The sequence below is a fragment of the Rhamphochromis sp. 'chilingali' genome (genome assembly GCF_963969265.1).
Source record: "Rhamphochromis sp. 'chilingali' genome assembly, chromosome: 7".
NCBI lineage: Eukaryota > Metazoa > Chordata > Actinopteri > Cichliformes > Cichlidae > Rhamphochromis > Rhamphochromis sp. 'chilingali'.
Genome location: NC_137934.1, coordinates 13,247,455 through 13,267,302, shown reverse-complemented (window position 1 = coordinate 13,267,302; position 19,848 = coordinate 13,247,455). Strand labels below are relative to the sequence as shown.

General features: G+C 41.1%; 1 protein-coding gene across 1 annotated transcript in view; it reads right to left on the bottom strand.

The window, feature by feature from the left end:
* Window positions 1-2,304: 2,304 nt before the first annotated feature.
* Window positions 2,305-19,848, bottom strand: part of snd1 (staphylococcal nuclease and tudor domain containing 1) — a 190,975-nt gene continuing 173,431 nt past the window's right edge. The window contains exons 22-24 of the mRNA XM_080887338.1: window positions 18,078-18,281; window positions 6,004-6,048; window positions 2,305-3,339 (exon numbers count right to left, since the gene is read on the bottom strand). Coding sequence (XP_080743464.1) covers window positions 3,274-3,339; window positions 6,004-6,048; window positions 18,078-18,281 — 315 coding nt within the window. The 3' untranslated portion in view covers window positions 2,305-3,273. The remainder of the gene's footprint in view (window positions 3,340-6,003; window positions 6,049-18,077; window positions 18,282-19,848) is intronic.

Sequence of the window (19,848 nt, the reverse complement as noted above, 5' to 3'; positions counted from 1 at the left end):
ATTGTCTATGTTTATATATGCTTTTACAATTTCACTGACTTATTAATGTGGTTTCAAATAATTACGTTGGCATATTTACACTCAAGACCTGTTGTTTTAAGTCCTTTTAAGCATCCTAATCCGTACGTGGAAACTTTAGATGAAAAGAAATGGTTTTCTTCCTTGTGTTGGATTAAAACTGCTGAACTATTGTTACCCGATTATGTGCACATTGATAGCGGTGTTTTTATATTTTTTGGTCTTTCATTTAAGAGATAATAATGATAATATTTGTATTTTTTTCCTTTAGATAATTTTTGTCCGTTTACTTCATGTAACTGTTAATAAGCACACTTTTATTTATTTATTTTGATATTCTTTACCGAAACAGAGTTAATTTAATAAGGGGAATGTAATTTTCTATTTAATTAGTGCCATATATTAGGCATTCTTTAAGTGCATGTGTAATTAATCATTTTAGCTCCTAGTAATGAAAGACTAGCTCGCAAGCGCCCCCAGCTGAATGGCAGCTACAGTTATGTGCAATAGGATTAAAAGGGAGTGGAATGACTGCACTGTTTGTGGAAGCCACAAAGGCAGGGTCCCCTTAAAGATCCAGAGCTAAAACTATGAGTCAGGCAAAGACTTACACTGTTAAGAGTCCCGCAATAAAAATAAAAAAGACTATATGGAGCTGAAAATTAATATAATGGATCTACTTTTATAGAAACCTCTGCCTCAGCAAAGATATCAAGTGTTACCTTCATTTCCCATTTAACTCAGACAATTCACCTTTGAACTGATTTTTATTTTATATTTATTTTCAACAGAAGCAGAATATTGTTAAGAGTTTAGTGTCTAGGCTCAGAGCTCATCACTCCCAGCAGATACTTTAGTGACTGATGAGTAAGTACCCCCCCTCCTGTCATTTTTTCAGTGTAACAGTCTCCAAACCATAGATCTTGCTGGCCCGTTATTTTACTGCTACCTCTACTTGTGGCTTCCCTGTTATATCCGTCTCGTCTTCATTCGCATGTTTTTTCTCTTGGTTCTGACCTTTCTTCTCTCTCCAGAGCATACCTCCACCTTCTCCCTGCAGGTCAAATGTCACCTGTAAACATCATTATCCACAGACACTCCTGCCTGACCTAATCTGTCAGTCTGTAGCTTAACTTCATCCATCTCTTCTCCACTCTGTCTTCCATACATCTCCTGCACCACCCTCACATACTTCTCTGCCACTCCGGACTTCCTCATACAGTTTAGGTCTTGGCAGCTCATCATATGCTTTCTCTAGATCCACAAACACACCTTTCTGCTTCTCCATCAACTCTCTCAAAGCAAGCATGACATCTGTAGTGCAGTTTCTCAGCACAAAGCTATGCTGCTCTCTCTTTTTTAACTAGTTTTATTAGCGCTTTCTTGTTGTGAAGAGACAGACAGCGCTAACCACCCTGATATGCTACTAATTTAACTCAAGTAAAACAACAATTTAGAGGTTTTAGTCAATTTTGGTCACATCTGACAAAACACCATGCCTGACGAGGCTTAGACGGACGTTTATTGGAACATATTGGGTAAACTCTTTTTCTAAATTCTGCCCCTGACAAACACCCTCCATGTTCAATAATGAAGAAGACTAAAAATAATGAAAGTAACATAAAACATTTTAAAAGGATAAAAAAAAAATTACTTTGGCCTTGATTGTAGATAAATCTTCAAATTGGACTGTTGTCGCAAAGAGGCTACAAATTCTCTTCCAATACAGATATATTTTGTTTCAGCCAATGGGATGGATCCAATCCAGTGCACGAAAAGGTTTTATTTTAAAAATTATTTTTGAGAATTGTTTTTGTTTTTAAACGGGCAGGAAACACTTCAAATCTGTACTTTAAAAAAAAATCACTTCATGTAAATTCAGTAGCTGTGCTTCTGCACGACTTACATAAACTTTAAACTTTTAAGTGAAAACAGTTGATTTTACAGCCCGTTTGTTAGCAGTAGCTGAGCAGGAAGTGATACATTTGAAAGATTTTGGAGGTGAATGTTAAACAAGCTCAAGCTTAGACAAATTAGCATCGCTAATTGCAAATTTTGTGGTTAAAAAAAGAAATTAAAAAACCCCAAACTGTCAAGCTTTTAGTGAAAGTGGTGTTTTACAGGAAACAAAACCTTTTATCTGCATTGAAGTGCTCTTAAATTTTGGCACAAGTGTTTCATAAAAAAAACCTGAAATCCTGAGCTTTATGTCTAAAGGACTTTGTTTCAGGTTGCATTTTCGCATTCTTTCATTTTTATTTGAGGAAAACATAACAAAAACCCACGTTTAATTTGCTTATTTTTTATTCATCAGATTTTTAATAGAATGCAAAGGTCCATTATGTGGAAACAAATTCAAACACTGTATCTGCCATGGCATACAGAGACAGGAAGAGAAGAGACTGCCAGAGACAGGATCATTACCGTTATCAGAATGTAAACTTTACAGAAGAAGAGATGATAAAATGCCACGTGAAGGCATCGATATTTACTGGTCATAAAAGTGTGACAGTGAATAAACGACGAAACACTCCCCACAAAAACATCTGCAAATGTCATAATCACACAGATATACACTGAAGACAAAAATAATTCATCCTTTTTTTTTTTTGTTTGTTTGTTTTTTTCTTTTCAAGTCTGTGTGGCTTCACCTACAGCACTTTTCTAAAACAAAGCAATATACACCTTTCAACATATCCTCACATTTACAAGAAATTCATTAGGGAAGCATTTGTTGCTTAAAAAAACAAAGATTAAAAAAATTGAGCTTTTTCCTGCGAAACAGACGTTCCCTTCCGAGTAAAGAGGAAAGCAGGGCTTGGGCTAGAGTGTCAGAGAGCAAAGTCGATGACTGGCTGAAACACATACGTAGGCATCACTTATTATCATTCACACAGGTACTGCTGAGAGGATAGTGTGGCAAATAACGGACCGGCAATAGTGCAGGCGCTGATTAGGGAAACTAAAGGACGAAAGGAAAGTGATTCTTGCATGATAATTATTTTTTTCTTATAGCTTTGCTAGCATGCTCTATATGGAGCTACTGGGGCTAGCAGGAGGACAAGATGTAAGAGAAGAAGAAAAGCCAGATGGGAGGGTTGAAATGCTAAATATGAGGGAAGAGTGAGTCGCGAGCTTGTTGTTTAGTTCGTCTTCTGTCCAAAGCATCACTTGCCGTCCACGTTGGTCTTTGGAATGGTGTTTAATGGATGGTCTGTTCTCTTTTTTGTGCATCTTCTTTTATCTTTCCTTTCTTTAACGGCTGTAACCAAACTCGTCTGCGTCGTCGGCACGGAAGTCTCCATAGCGCCAAATGTTGAGCTGATGGGAGGACAGAGACAGATCTCATTGACCATACTGACACAGATAACTGCACAATGTGGTGAAAATGCCCCATTGCTTTGAATGGAACTTCCAATAACCTCTCCAGCACATTGCATGTTAAATGGACAAGAAAAAAGAAAAAGAAGCTAAAGGGAAGAGAGAGCTACAGTGCAACACACAGAGAGAGCTCAGTGCTTTCACAGACCAGTGCGAAGAGCCAGCATCATCATCATCTCCATCACCATTTAATCGGACCTGCGTATCCAGGAGGTTCGCAGTGCCTCAAACGCCACCACGTCTATTACTTCTCCTAATCCATTACACTGACAATCCTGCACTGCCCCATAAACCATCTCGTTTGCCTGAATGTCGGCTTTACCGCGACGTGGTTGGCAAAGAGTGTGCGCACTTTGGAACAGCACCCAGTTAGTTACTGCCTTTTTAAAAGCCGTAGAAGCCGTCCGGTCTGGAGGTGTTTGTGTGTATATGCGCAGGTCTGCTGTCTGGGATGCTCCTTTTATGGCTCTCAGAAGCATGCGCGTTCAGCTGTTAATGCTGTGATTCATACCTAATTAGCGACTGTGCTAATTAGCAGTAGTTATTAGGATGAATGAAATGAATGAAGCCGTTTCCCCGTTTCGCACTCCGCTGCCTTTTTTTCCTGCTCCTCCCTGACACCCTGAAAACATGGCAGTAACTCCGATTGTGATTACAGTCAATTCCACCTCTGACTGACTCATTGTCTGGACATGCTGTATAACCGCCGGGTAGCTAAAGCGGCACAGGAGGGACTGATTCTTTTAGAATGTAGAGCCATCAAAGCGACATCCAAGTGTCTATTGCATGCTCCTGGGGCTCTTGTGAAAGGCTTTTTCTTTTTTGTACTGTCAAAGTCTCCAGGTTTCAGCCCTTGTCAACAGGACTTATCTGAACAGACCTTTATTACTCCTCTATTATTTTTACATAATGTCTTTTTTTTGTTACTCCTCAACATAAAGACCATAACCATAAATGTGTCCAATTGTTCACATCTCTGTCCTGCTACTAAAAATCAGTTTATTTTTCTTTTAAAGGATGGCCCCGTAGAGCCGTGTTTGACAAGTGAAAGGGTTGATGGTTCAAGTCAAGCTAAAGACACTAATCCCCTTTGCGGTTGTGTCAGGAAGGGCATCTGTTGAAAAACGTGCGGCGCTAACCGCTGGGACGACCCCTTGTCACAAGAGACGAGGTTCAAGTGGCTTCTATTTATTTATGTTTTAAAGGATCAGGATTCAGATTTCCTGAAGAAGTTGGGTAATGTAGTTTAAACTCTTTAATCCTTAAAAATAACTTACTAGGAGAAACCATAGAAGCTCTTTTCTGAATATTTCAGGCCTGCTTATAGAACAAAATGACCCAGTGCGCTTCAGAGATTAGTGACGGTGGTCTCCGCCTGTGCAAACTGTCCAAATAATCGTCAAACCACATATATCTTTGATGTGCTGATATATATGCATTAAGGTACAGGGCAGGTCATCACTCTTATGGAGGAACGATTCATATATAGTGCACTGGTGACTTTTAAAAGCAGCAGGATGAATATGTTTTAGTTCATTATTGCCAAAAAAAAGGCAATGACTTTCTAGTTTCTTGTGCATATTTATGATATATCAGTACATAGATGCTTTTGGAATGGAGGAAGTAGAAACTTCAGTAGAAAAGGAACCTTTGAGCGTATACAGCACTTGACCTAGACACAAGTGTGGCAATTTGGACATGTTATGAAGTCTAAACATCAGCTGTGTAAGGGGGGAAAAAAACACAACACAACAAAACACAGAAATGAACCATCAATGGTCTCCAGGCTTTATATGTGAAGGAGGAAGTTCAATATGATGTTCACTCTAAGTGAAAATCCCATTTCCACTCACTACCTAAGGAACCCCACACACAGTGAAGCGATGTATAGAGAAAAAGAAATTGAAACAGTATTACGAGAAAGTAAACAATGGCACTCGCAGTGCGTCTGGAGAGCTGGACTCTCGCAGCCCTCCCCGTCCATCTGTGCTACACATAGCGCGAGATAGCACTACACATTAAATTGTAACCCCCCACCAACTAGTCCCTAGAACTCTCTGGTCTGAAAGCACTTATTGTTTTTACATTTCCTGGGTTCCTTTCCAATCTTTTGCTGCCAGTTTCACTTGGCTGGCCGCACAGTTTACTGGTCACAGAATAAATACATTTGCGGCGGATTGTTATGTCAAAACTCCGACTCGACTCATTCCAACATGAGAGCCCAGTGTGCTAGACCCTAAATCCTATTCATTCCTTCCTCACTATCCCCACTGCACTCTTTTGCACAAATCCCCACCCCCTACTTTCAAAGAACGGACCTGCACAGACTGTGGGCAGCAGTCCATATGGGACAATGCGGACTGCCAATGTAATGTGTGACATCTTGAGAAAGAGAAAAAGCAGCGAGGAGAGGATACACTTTCTCTCTGATAGTTTCCAAGGGAGAGTAATTAGTGTTGTAATGTATTCTTGTTTTGGCATCAGTAGATTTCTCAAAGAGGCAGACAAACTACAGGAGGAGGCGACGGAAAAGTGGAAAAAAAAAAGGAAAAAGAAATAGAAAACGACAGACAATAAGATGGTGGCTGGGATGAAGTGACTTACCCTGGCACTCTTGGCAGATTCTTGACTGTTCAGGTACTCTGTCACCTGAGGCAGAAAGAGACAAGTCATTAGCATATCACATCCCTGCGTCACCCGTCGGATTTTAAAGGATTAAGGTGAATCAATGCATCCTTTCAACCTGTTCTGCCCCTGAGACATTTCTTTTACCTGCATACATGGAAATTTACAAGTTTTTTTTTTTTTTTTGCACAAAGTTCACTTTTTATAAAGAAGGGTACTCGCTCACCCTCCCCTTCAGCACTAGATGGAAGGAGCGCAATGTTCTCTGAAGATCAATGAGATCGAAACAACACGCAGACACAAAGTGGTTATGCTACTGCGGGCGATGCAGATCACACAAACATGCAAAGGAAGCACACGGAGCTCCCGACGTCATGTTCCAGTGCAACGCTTTCTGTAACTGAGTTAATCCACCAATGGGAGTGGCATCACTTCATGCTAAGTCACTCAAGATAAGAGTGACTCTCATACTCATGCCTTCCAGCCTTGGGCCAACACGTCGATGGTGTGCAGAAGATTTTTTTTTTTTAAACAAGTGCATTTGTAAGACACCTTCAAGGTGTTCTCCTTTGGTGTTTTTTTCCTCTTTTTGTACAAAACCAGTTGTCTTGTTTTTGTTTTGTTTTTACAGTAAGGTTGTGGAACAGTGAAAACTAACAAGGAAAGAGTCAGCTATGAGCAGTACTGTATAGCTAACTATAGCAACTGTTTGCTAAACAAAAAGCATTGTAACGGATACTGTAGGTGCTGTGCAATTAATCAGCTACAACTATAAAAACAACACTGCACGGCACTTTGTAACGACAGCCTCACTCACTGACTCTCCGATAGGCTCCGGCAGGTTTAGTTGAATCGAGCTTTTTCTCAACCAGAAGCGCAAAATCAATTCAGCTAATTAGAAACATACAATAGTGTAAAAAGGAACCGAAGATACAGATCTGCTGTTTTCTTTAAAAAAAAAAAAAAAGATGAAAAGGTATCAAGTAATCATAATTATTTGTTATCTCAACTTAGAGCCAAGAGATAACATTGAATCAACTTGTAAATAGCAAATACAGCCAACCTGATGTTTATTCACCAAAGGCTATGCAACAATGAACTATCAAAGTCTGCAAATGAACTTAAATGCTAAAACCCGATGCCTTAAAAAGCGGAATTAAGCTATGACATTATGGTAAAGCAACTGAGTCTAGGCTAGAAACTTGAGCATGTGCCATCTCAGGGTGTATTTTTTTGATAAAATCTTTAAATCTAAACTTTCTAATCTGTGATAAATAAAACTAATATGAAATAAAAACAAAGAGTACAAGTTTAAAGTATTATTCAAGCTGTAAAGTCCCCAGATAGTTCTGCCACATACTGTATATAGAAACGCTTTCCACGCTATCCATTTGCTCAATAGAAGTGCTGCTTTAAAAACATCTACTCAAAGGTAATATGCACATATTGAGAGTATGGAGAGGATTATACAGGAGTTGGAGGAGAGAAGAGCAAACCAATGTGCAGTGTTGAGCATATTGACTGCTTCTGCTAGAACAGCCATTTAGCCTCATTGAATGAACCAGTGATGAGTCATGGGGGGGGGGGGGGGGGGGGGGGGGGATAGAGAGCCAGTTTGCTTAGGTGGGTACAGTGTAAGTGGATGTTTGGACCTTGAAAAGCTCAAGCAACAGACCCCTGGAACGAGATGTCCTCCACCACTCACAATATTGGATAAAATTATGCACGAGGTACACAAACACAAATAAGAGGTTGCACCACATCTACCGAATAAGCACTATCTGTACGATGCATGCATGAATTTGTTCATTCCTGTCTTTTCTGACATAGTGGCAGACATAACCATGACAGTAAAAAGAAAACAACTTAAATGAAAGAACACAAAGAAATCAAAAGTCAATTGAAAGAGAAGTCATTGTATTTCCACATAAAAGACTCCGTTTTTCAGCATGTTTTGAAGGCGATTATAAGAGCAGAAGAGCTGGTTGGCACATACACATCTAGAACAAGGATGCCAGATGTTAAAACAGTCGAGTGTGGATGAGGCTCTGGAGTTTAATTGCTTAGCTAGCTTGTGCACATAGGTTGATTTGATAGCTGCGCTGCATATGGCACAGCCAAGATAACAGACCTGTCTGTCTGTGTGAGCGCGTGCACATGTAAGTGAGCGGCTGAGGAAAGTGCTGTGGCTGCACAAGTCATCCGTCAAAGCCAGCTAAAGGAGAGATTTTTTTTGTTTTTGGAAGGCATTGGGATCTGGCATCTTGGTCCCATCAGGCAGATGTCACCATATGGAAGACCCAGCCGAAGATATTTCACAGACACAAAAGGCCAGTGATGCCATTTGGGCTTTGGAGGAGAGCTCTCAGTGCTCACAGCAGTCTTTCCCAGTGCAACACTTGGACAGCTAGGGGAAGCTAACATGATGAGGAAGAGGGTCTCATACGCGCCAAAGTGGATTAGGCAATATATAAACACAAAAGAGAGAATTGCATTTGTGAGGACAAATGGCAAACCCCAAAAAGAGCTCAACTTTAGAGGAAATGTATTCCATCTGCACTTTTTCCAAACTCCATAGAGCTGAGAGGCTGAATCCAAATGCTAAGTATTCTGTGAAAGATGCAAAGTCAAGAGCACTACAGCACAATATGCACAGATGATATGCTGCCATACTGAAATTATCATGGTGGGCCTCTTTGTACAGTGGTCGGGAGGGTGCCTTTCCTGGCTCACCCTCATCTTTCACTGTTCCCCTCACTTCACTTCACTGAACACAAATGATGACAGACTTTGGATTTCGAACGGCTGCACGTATCCTGTCCCGGATCCTTCTTTTCATAGCTTTTCTATTGGCTCCAGTAGAGAGGCACAATGGCTCATGTAAAACTCGTCTGGAGAGGCAAAGAAAGGGAATATTTATCTTTATAGCAAACAAGGGTGTCATCATATAGATGGAGGAGGAAGGGAAATGTGGAAATGATGGCAGGGAGGTAGAATAAGTAAAATAATGTGCACGTAAAGTAAAGAAGTCCAATAAGAAAAGGAAAGAGAATGCAGAGTTTGTAGAGGGTTCAGGTAGCTGAAGGCTGCGGGCGACAGTGAGCTTGTCTGGATGACCCTACAGAGCTCCCATATGCCAGACAGATGCCATTAACGGTGAGCAGTGGCTATGGATGCTGGCACCAGAGAATATGTTGTTGGCTAAGGAGGCTGCAGCGTACGTGGGAGTGCTCCTGAATGCATGTGATTTCATTCTTTGCAATTACTTGCAACAAGAAAGTTCTACTGTAAAAGACTGAGACTAAAAACATCTATCTGATACTCGCATTCGCACCAAAGGGGAAGGATCTGAAAATACGTTTTGACTCAGCGTTAATGTATGCAGGTAACTTTCTCACGCAAGACTTGGTGGGAGACTTTGTGTAAGTGTGATGCTTCTCGTAAGATGAACGACAGGTGGTGTCGGTCTGGCGGTTTGGCACTAATCTGTGTATCTGACTGGCTGTGAATCTGCGAGAGTGAGAGAGGCAGCGAGGGAGGGAGACCGTGCATTTCCCCGCACTGGCCAGCATGCCATGCCCAGGTGGTGTTCTGCTAAATGCGGTGTGAAAGTGGTGGATCGGAGCGAGCGCTAACGCGGCACTTTTGTGACAGGTTGTGCACGTCTGGTGCGTAGGTGAGCTGCGTCGACTTTGAATTTCACAGCACGTGAAAATGCTAAAGTAAAACCAGATTTAGTCAGATTTTTGGATGGCGTGTGTATGAAAAACAAGTGACTAATCGACGTTTCGGTGCCCGGTTGTGTTCACGTGGTCCTCGCTGACGATATGGGATGTCACAGGACTTAAAAACCACCCGAGTGGAAAGGGAACAATGAGGCGTGTCCTCTGTGCATGTTGCACTTTTCTCATTAGCAGCAATGATGATCAGGCGCACAGCCTCTCAGACACATGCAGTCAAACTCCAACATAAAAACTGCCACTAACAGCCTTTTGTCACTATTTCTTTGTTGCTGCTTTGCTCGTTTTTTTTCATCCCACTCTATCAATCCTTATTTCGTCTTGTTTCATGTCCCCCCCGCCTGCCATCACAGCCTCCTTTTGACTACACTGCAAACAAAAAACTCTGCAGCAGACGAATCGTCGTCAGAGCTTCTTCCAGAAAATAATAGCTTTCATGTCCGCAGCTCAGGGTGTTTCCAGTTGAGAATGCTCTGTTAAGCAATGGACTGTCCTATGAGACATCTTTCAATCAACATGTCCACGCATAGCTAACAAGGGAGGGACTCCTTGAAGGTTTGTCATGTGTCAGGACTGAAGGAATACAGTGGTGCTTATGTAAAGACAAGATAGAAAGACACTGAATCAGATTTTTTATTTATTTTCTTAATAATGGATGTAAAACAAAGTAGATCTACAATGTCTGGCAATTAATTTTTTGTGTGTGGCTTTTATTTCTCCTAATCCTTTCTTTACTTTCTACTAGGGCTGCACAAATGATCAAACGCTTACAATTAACTATTTTTGTTGGCTTATTTGTTTATTTTGCCCACAAAGTGAAACTCTTCAGATTCAAATCCTGTCTTTTCTGTGAATGCTCTGGCATTAACTAAGCAGGAGAAATTGAAGCTTCTGAAGTAGACATAACCCAGCTGGGTATTTAACTTAGGTCCCTCATGCTATGAGGCAACAGTGCCAAATAATGAGCTACCAGACTACCCTTGTTGGCCTGCAACACTTATTAAAACCTGATAATCGAGATAAAATGAAATTAGCAAAACTCCATTTTGCGATGACCCATCGTTTTATCTCGTGTTAGAAATCACAGCACACCGCTTTCCTTTCCATCGAGTGCATGAGTGTCATTGCCCCTGTCTGCTGCAAACTAAGACTACGTCCTGTTACATGCTGGTCCCCCCAGCATGGCTGTCGGATGAGATCAGATGCTTTGTTGGGAACGTGGCATGACAAGCCCACCAGCGTAGGTTCGTGGAGTTAAAGAGGACACATTCGTGTACCCCCAGCACATACAACAAATGCAAATGCAAACAGTGTCTAGTGCTCTCCCAGATGTTCTGGAAGGAACTGCTCTTGTAAATATGCAATAACACCACTGCATCTCACCCTAACGTGCAAATTTACTCTCATAAAAGTTGTGCAAGAACATTTTGCTCTTCTCCAGTACCATTTTATTTTATATTTTATATATCACAAAACAGAATAAATTAAAACAGCCTGGTGCCTCTGCTCCCCTCCTGTACTCACCCCAGGGTCTTAGGAGGGAGGATGGCGCGTAACAGTGTGTGTGTGTGTGTGTGTGTGTGTGTACACATCTGCAGAAGGAATGGCATCTGTGAAGTGGCGCGTGTCAGTTAGGACATGTACAAAAAAAAAAAAAAAAAAAAAAAAAAAAAAAAGACCCTCAGAGCAGTGCCAGCAGGGGAGGAAAGTGCATGCTAGTGTGTATGCAGTCAATAACGGGGAGCAGAAAATGTCCATTAAAAGGCCCCATCTCTAACTCTACTTGTAAATTAGGTATTGAGCCATTGGTGGAGCGCGGTTATGCTGTAACACACCCGTGACACTCAGTGGGGGGGTGTTTATGTGTGCCCTGTGGGTTTTGGGGGGATGAAGAGGCTCTTGATGGGCTGTGACAGGCGTTGGGGGTTGAAAAGCGAGGGCATCAACCTGAAAAATCAGTCAACTGGTGGACTGGATATGGCTAAAAGCCATTTATAAATGACACGGTGACGACTTTTTGGGTTGGGGGCGGAGGCGGCGGAAATCTGATACACTGTGGGGTACCTACTTTCTGTACTCGGCCACACAAACTCCAACCTGCTATTTTTTGTTATTCTTCGTTTAATCTTATTGGCATTTTTATTACAATTTCACAAACACAAATTTTACTACATTACTATTTATCTTTGGTATTCATCACCCAGGTTTGCACTTGTGTGTTTTACTATTGTTTTCCTCCTTTCCTCCATGTCAAATACATGAGGGACAGCTACATATGTGACTCCTGTTCTTGGGGAACAGTGTTACATGAAACGTGGTTTGCCCACCAGGCCTCAATTTGTTACAAAGAACCTACTCTACAGAGGCAACAACACTCCCAGGAGGCATATCTTCAATGTCCAAAGCAGTGCCTTAACAGCATGGCAGCAGAGGTGCTCACCACATGAGACCCTTGACTGGAGACTAAAGGGGCAATCGTGGTTTGATAAATGGAAGAGGCGATCCCTGGAGGCAGCCCTCTGCACGTGTGACCCTCTTTCCTGATTTCCCCACATTCGGCTCCCTCTTTATCTACATTTTCAAACTCCATTAACACAATTATTCTGTCCTACTAGCTAACACTGGGGACTATAGCAAGTTGTAAGAAAACTACACTACCCAAGAGGCCCTTTGTGTAAGGAAAAGGGAAAAAAAAAAGTCTGAATAAACAAACCTCACATCATGTGAGCTTCCGCTTACAGGCGTCTCTTCTGGGCCATCAAAGCTTTTCACAACTATAAAGTCAGCTGCTCAAAATTCATACGGTAAAAGCAAAGCATCAGTGTGAATACGGCAAGAATACAGAGCAAGAAGATAAAAGGCAAAAAATAAAACCATATTTCCTGAGGGGTTCCTGGTAATTATAGCTTTCACTTTGAATAGGCCACCTCACAGCTGTTTCCCCCACAGTCCACCTTCTGCCGACACACTCACGAAAACATTTAGGTGAAGATCTTCTCTCCATCTTTATATACATTAGGTTAAGGTATCTTAATCCTTTCTGTGGGGAACAAGGTGGAAGCGAAGTCGATACTCCAGCTTGGCTGTTGGTGATTGATAATAATTATGGTGGTGAAGGCAGACGCTTCCGTATTTGTAATTGAGTTGTAATTAGTAAACTGGAGATTATTAGCTTGTAACACTAATGAACTTTGGGGGCCAGCACAGACTTCGGTTAGATGAGGTGACCGAGTGAGACAGTCGGCACCGTGGCCCGCCACAGTTTGAATCAGTCATATTTGTTGGCAGCTGCTGACAGAAAACACTGGTGAAAAGCAGCAGAGCACAAACGACAGCGCTCCTAACCACACAGACATCTTCCACTTGAGCTGCCATGACAGGCTCATTACAACTTGGATAAAGAAATATTAAGTGCGAGTGTGAAGTTCTGTGCAGTAGCTAAAAATATCTGCTCCAGGCACTTATTACTTGTGCGCCCAATCAGGTAGAAAGAAAATAATATATCTGTCATGCAACTTGTGGGCATTATTATCGACCTTGTGTGGGTTTGAAGGACAGAAACATCTGAGGTAAGTTGCAAATAATTGCACATAACTGCATTTTGAATCACAGCTCATTATGAGGCCACCAGCAGGTTTGATCTGAGCTCTTCTCCACTATAATTCCCGGGGATTCTTGCTCATCATGACACAGCACTGAAAGACGAAATGCAAATCAGCACATCAGCAAAAGCCAAATGAGGCACCTCGCCATTGACATCTAAATGACATGGCTCGGGCCCAGGATAACATAAATATACTAAAAGTTGAAAACAGAACACATGGGGAGGAAATATGACAATCAGAAATGAGGCACTGGTATATACAAGAATTCAGAGGAATGGACTGCGTAGGTGTGGAACAAGAAAGAAGGGATGGAGTGGAAAAAACTAAAAAGATAAGGTGAACAGTGAGTTGAGAAAGACAATAAAAAGGGTGAAAAAAGAAACAGAAGTCTGTTAAGTGGGCACCAGTGTGGAAAGCTGCCCTTCTGCGAGTGGATAGTTGATGGTGCCAGGACGATTTAAGGCTGGCTAAGTATATCTCTTGTGCCTTGAAGTCTGTGTTCAAGTCTCAGGTTAGCGCATGAGAGAGGATCTAAATGTGTGTTTTTTTAAAAAGTCACTTTCTTTGTACACAGAACCTTCCAACAGGACATTTGGCAAACATTCATTATCTCTTGTTTGCCAAAGTGAACAGCATTGTCATTCTTAAGCGTTTATAACTGGATGGAAAATTGTTTTCTCGTGCATCCCGATGCCTTTTTCCCTCTACACTTTTACTGTCAGAGAAAATGACACAAATGCTCCATTTTACACTGAAGTAAAGAGATACAAATTTTCTTCATCTCAATGACAGCAGTTGCCAACAGGGGCAATCAGACCAAATGACACATCGCTCTAAATATTGCTACCAAAGGCAACCATAACGTGGCTGTTCAGCTTTACTGCTCATTAATGATACTAATTTGATGAAAACATGTACAGCTGGCTTCTTCTACGAACTGTGGCCAAATTTACCTAACAGTCAGAGCACAGCAGTACACAAACACCTCTTTGTTACCACAGAAGCGTGCACAATGTCGAGCTCTATAGCTGAATTTAAAATGTCAGAACAGTGATAGAGTCCAAGAACAGACAGCTACAAAGATAATCTAAATATAAAAGCTTAATAAAAACACATGAGCAGATGGACTACACATGATATGCCATATGCATGTGACAGATTACACTATGAGATTAAAATCTCTTGATTACGCACATCCAGTATGTTATGAGGGTGAATATTAACAGTTGTTAACAGTTTAAAATATTTACAGCTGTTCTGATTCAGGTTAGTCTGTCGCTTTGGATCATTTTCATATTATATGAATTGGTGCTTTATTTTCCAAGGACATCAGTGGGTAAGTTCTTTATTAAGAACTTTCTATTGATCATAATTAGGCTCAGTATCTTCCATCTGATTTTCCCATTTCCTCTTTCTCGCCTTCCTTTAAAGTGGAACTAGAGATTTAAGATGAAGCAGCTGGTATATGATCATCATTTCACCTACACTTTCACAATGTTTATACCTTTTCATGACACTGCTATACAGCAGATGTGATAGCTGTCCATATGGTGTGCATAGTGAGCATCTACTAAAGAAGGGCTTAAGGCAGAGAGGTATTTGAAAAAAGAAATAAAGACCCAAATGGATGAATTTTCCTTCCTGCTTTTGCTCTATTGCGACACTGCCATCCTCAAAGACTGGTGTTAACCTTCCGTGCACTTATGACTGACTATTAATGGTTGCTGAAGTGCCAGTGAACATTACAGCCCATCTGTTACGTAATGCTTTAGCACTAGAGTACAGATTACAATGACCGTGTTCCAATGCCCAGGCATGGATAATGACTAAAGAACAGAGACAAAATGGAACAGATAGAAAGGACAAAAGTCATTTTTACAAGGAGGCTGATAGTCTAGCTGCATGAAAAGGCAGAAGGGAGGAGTAAAAGAGCACAGAGTGCAAAGCAAGAATGCTTGGATACTACACTACTGAGCTTTGGGAGAATTTCTATATAGGGGAAGAATGATCCAGAGGTCACCAAGAAGTTGTACTTTAGTACATTTTTTTGGCTCTATTGCACCTTCAAGATAACGTTTTCTGTTGTCGTGCTAGCAGCAGGCACAGTTGAGCTCATGAATCTCCCAGCCACAATGCACCTTGCACACAAATTACTCTCCATCAACAGTCCAAGTTCACTGCAGCAAAATGTAAAGTAAGGTGAACACATTCATCCTGGGCAGCCTACAAGAAAGAGGGAAATGGGAACTGTACAACAGTTTGACTTTGAGCAGCTTTGATTTGTGATTAAAACTATAAAAACTAATGGTTCTCTTTCAGGCTAAAACTCATTCGTATTTTAATTATCAATTCATTTCCACAATATTTGGTTACTTAACACGTTATTCTTTTTGGCTAAAAAACAAAACAAATGGCCAACCAAAGACATTTAATCAATTGTTGATTTTCTGTCACCCAACAAACCGATAGATGCTCATCATTTCTAATAATGCTATAAAGAGCAGAACAACAAACAGAAGTCTAGCAAATAAGCCCACATATAGTGTGACTCAGACGCACAATTCACCACGTTTAGATGTTTCAGAGGTCGTCTGATCCTACTCGAGTTTGTTTTCACGAAGAAGAGAATGTGGAAGATGGCTTTGAGCTTGGAAGCCGACTTGATGGGTGGAATTATCAACAAGAAAGCTGTAGAGCTTTACTTAACACACACTTGTAAACACTTTGGCAACACTGCTGCTTGTTAGGCTTTCTCCACATCAAAATATTTGTCTGAAGCCAGCACAGAAGAGGCAAATGCATGTGGAGGCACAGCTGTTGCATACTAAAGAGGAACTGTTTGATCCAACAAAACCTAAATCTGTGGAGTCTATAAGCCTATTAGTTGAACTGCTGGGAGGTTTTAATCACCGTCCTTTGTCTAAAGGGACCATTAACCAGAGACTGCATTACGGCTGCTGGCTATTCTTGGGAGGTCAGAGTTCAAAACACTCTCACAACGATGCACAGTGCTTTATTGACTAAGGCGGGATGGGAGAGTAAATAAATTGTTTGAAACACTGCGTTGACAAGTCTCTTCTTCCCAGTAGCTTCTAATTTAGATTAATATAGAATCTGATTATATTTATGAGCGATTACACTCTGGTGGACACATTACTCTGTTCCTTTGTGAGCTTTAATTTTGAAATAAATAAGAGTGACTTCTGCGCTTGTGCAGAAGGAGTAATTGCAGCAGGAATAAATATCCTCCATGTTTCTTTATCTTTCATGTACAGAGTGGCTTTGAGTCTACGAGGAGAATTAGCATAATGAGAGAAAAGCACATGAGTGATGCTTTGTGGTTTGACAAAATGGCCACCGTCTGAGGCAAAGTGTAGGTGTTTTAATGTGTATTGCGAGACTTGCGTTTGACAAGTGAGATGAGATAAGCATTAAGTCCTTTGTGCCACAGTGTTTACATTTAGAAAATCTGCAGCCTTCCAGTGTAGTACTAGCTTTCATGTATCGAGAAATTCTCCATGACAAACTAGCACCAAAACGTGGTGATTACTTAACTGCTAGGAAGCAAAAGACCTCGTAATGTGAAATAATATGCAATCGGGTCATTCGCCAGTGAGAACGCCAAACATTCACTGTGTATCTAAAACTGCAGTCCAACAAACTTGCACTATTGTCAACAGTGAACACTGCTGAGATCCAAATTCAGTGACATCATATTTCTCTCGCTGCCTTGTTTCCTGGGAGGCAGTCCATAACTGTTAATTCATCTTAAGCAAAAACACACAATTCACATCTCACCCAAACCACAAACTATGAATAACTGTCGGCCGCTGTTTGCAAAGTTGAACTGCATTGAAACAATTAAAGATGGGCAGCAAGGACTAGTTTTAAACAGGCACAGGGGCTAAATTATTTAAGACTGTATTATTGAAAAGTGGTTCAGATGTCAGCCATGGAGAAATGATGATGCGTTTTTGCTATTCCCAATCTTGAATGGTTCTAACTTTTTTAGAGAGGTGAAGGCGGCTTTCGGTTTCACATGCTGCGGGATTTTACAGCAGGAAGAAACAAACATTTAAACTTTACTGGCAAAACAAGCAGCCTGTTGAAACACCTAGTGAATTACATCCAGGTGGATAAACGCAGTTTTCAACTGCCTACCTCATTGAATATGGGTAACTAAAATTAAAAGGAACCATTAGTCAGCTGATTATTTGGCTAGAAGTATTTTCAGAAATTCAAATGTGAAAAGGTCAGAGTATCATTCAGCGCGTCAGCTCACTGCACACAAACAGAGGCGGATTTAACTTTTTGATTTCAAACAAAGCTCTTTCAGGTTCTCTCTGTTTAACACATCATGAATGTCTTATTTTCCACAAGAAGAAAAAAAAGTCTAAAAACAAAACACAAACTCAACCCAAACATTACAGTAGTGGAACTGATAAAAGCAGCAGTACTATAAATCTTAACGCTACCTATAAATATCAGCTATGTAATTACACGACTACCACATCTATGGCCCTGTTGAGACCAGAAGACTAATTAACTTAGACTGAGAATAGGTCTGGTTGCCTAAACATAACAGCAGCCAATTCACCAAGGGAGAGAAGCAGCATGGAAACAACAGAAACAACAAGGAATTTGTTTTTTTTTTAATCTAACAGTGAGAGCTTGCGTCACCAGCATCACATCTCCTCTCCTCACTTACCATCTTCTGCAGATGCTTCTCCTTACGGACATCCACCATGACTAAGCCCTCTTTGACCAAGCCGAGGCCCACGTCCTCCTTGGTGTCCCCAAACTGTATTGTGACGTGTGGGCAGGTGGCACCCGAGTACTCCACATTCAACAGGCACTGGCTGTTCTGGATGTCTCGCACCACGCAGTCCACCACATCAGCACGGGCGTCCTCCTGAAGAAGCGAGAAGATTTTAAGAAAAGATGAGGAAGGAATGGAAGGTGGTGCAAGAGGGAAACAATTGGGTAGAAATGGATGTTGGATTAAAGAGTGAAAAAATGAAAATTGAGTTGATAATAGAAGAAATGAATAAGAGGGGACAGAGAAAATAAAAGAAAAAAAGATGAAAGAGATAATTAAGTAGGTTATCACTACTGATAGCTCACAAATGCAATCTAGAGACTGATTGAAGCAGTGTAGATGTGCACCAGCCAAACTGTAACATCATTCTGTTGGAAACAAACACTGGTAAATGGGGGGGGAAAAACCCTACTGGACAATAATAACACCACCTCATTCATGTCAGTTATACAAATGACAGTTATCTACTCAACCAGCTGAAGAGGCTTTAGTCTGTCTGAAGCATCTACGGTTAGACTCCTATTGAACCTTTTCCTCATCTAGATCAGTCGTCTTCTCCTTTCTTCTTATTCCTCAGGTAGTTACCTCTTCTAATTCCTAACCTTCTCAAATGTGAAAGGCCAGCATTTGTTTGAACATATGGTAGAGAAGGAGGTGGAACAGCTGCAGATCAATCCTGACCTCACGTCCTCCAGCAATCGGGGTGGGGGGAAAAAAAAAAAAAAAAAAAGGAGCCACAACTTCAAAGGCAAGAAGACACTTAGAAACAAAAATCAGTCCCTGGCTATCATCCATCTCTCCCCTACTCCATCCATCTCTTCGCTTCCCTTCTTTCTCGCCCTGGTCTTGTCTCCATGGCAACCCCCTTCGAACTAGCCGCCCTTGGGTTATGTGCGTGTGTGTGAGTGTGTGCGTGTGTGTGAGCAGGGAAGCTTGTTCTAGGCACAAAACTAAGGGCCTTTTTTGTCCCCGCTCTCCCCCTGGCCAACTTGTCACAGGCGCTGCAGGGAAGCTCGAGGCAACATTGAGAGAGGGGAAAAGAGGAAGAGCGAGTCAGTGTGTGTCAGAAAGTAAGAGAGTGAGGGAGATAAGAGAGACAGCTGATACAGGAGGAAAGGGAAAAACGCAGAGAGAGACTACTATAGAAGAGGAATTGCACTGACACTCGTGAAGAGACGATACAAAATTAATGAGTGCCTTTCAGTGACCCGCTCTCATCCACTGTGTGTAGAACAGACATTTCTGAAGCACTTGAGGGCAACAATGTTTGCATTTGCACCTCAGCTTACATTCGGATACCAAAACACTTCTTTTTTAAAATGACTTGCTTTGAGCGATATTAAAATGCTATGAAGAAAATGTAATTTTTAATAAAAACAACACAAGCCAAACTTCTCAGACAAGATAATGTTACACAAAGCACCTTTTTTTTCTTTTTTCTTTTTGAAGCAAAAATTATTTGTCTTCTTTGCGAAAATTTTTTGAAGCAAATTTTGAAAAGAATAAAATAGATGCGTAGTGTCAGCAGGTGTTCTACAGTTTTGTCTAATGAGCTTTGCTTTGGAATTTTAGCTCCCCCCCCCAAAAAAAGAAAAAGTGTATTTTTTCCACCGCTTAATTTGCACATCTGTTAATGAGAAGAGATCGATAGCAGTCCAGT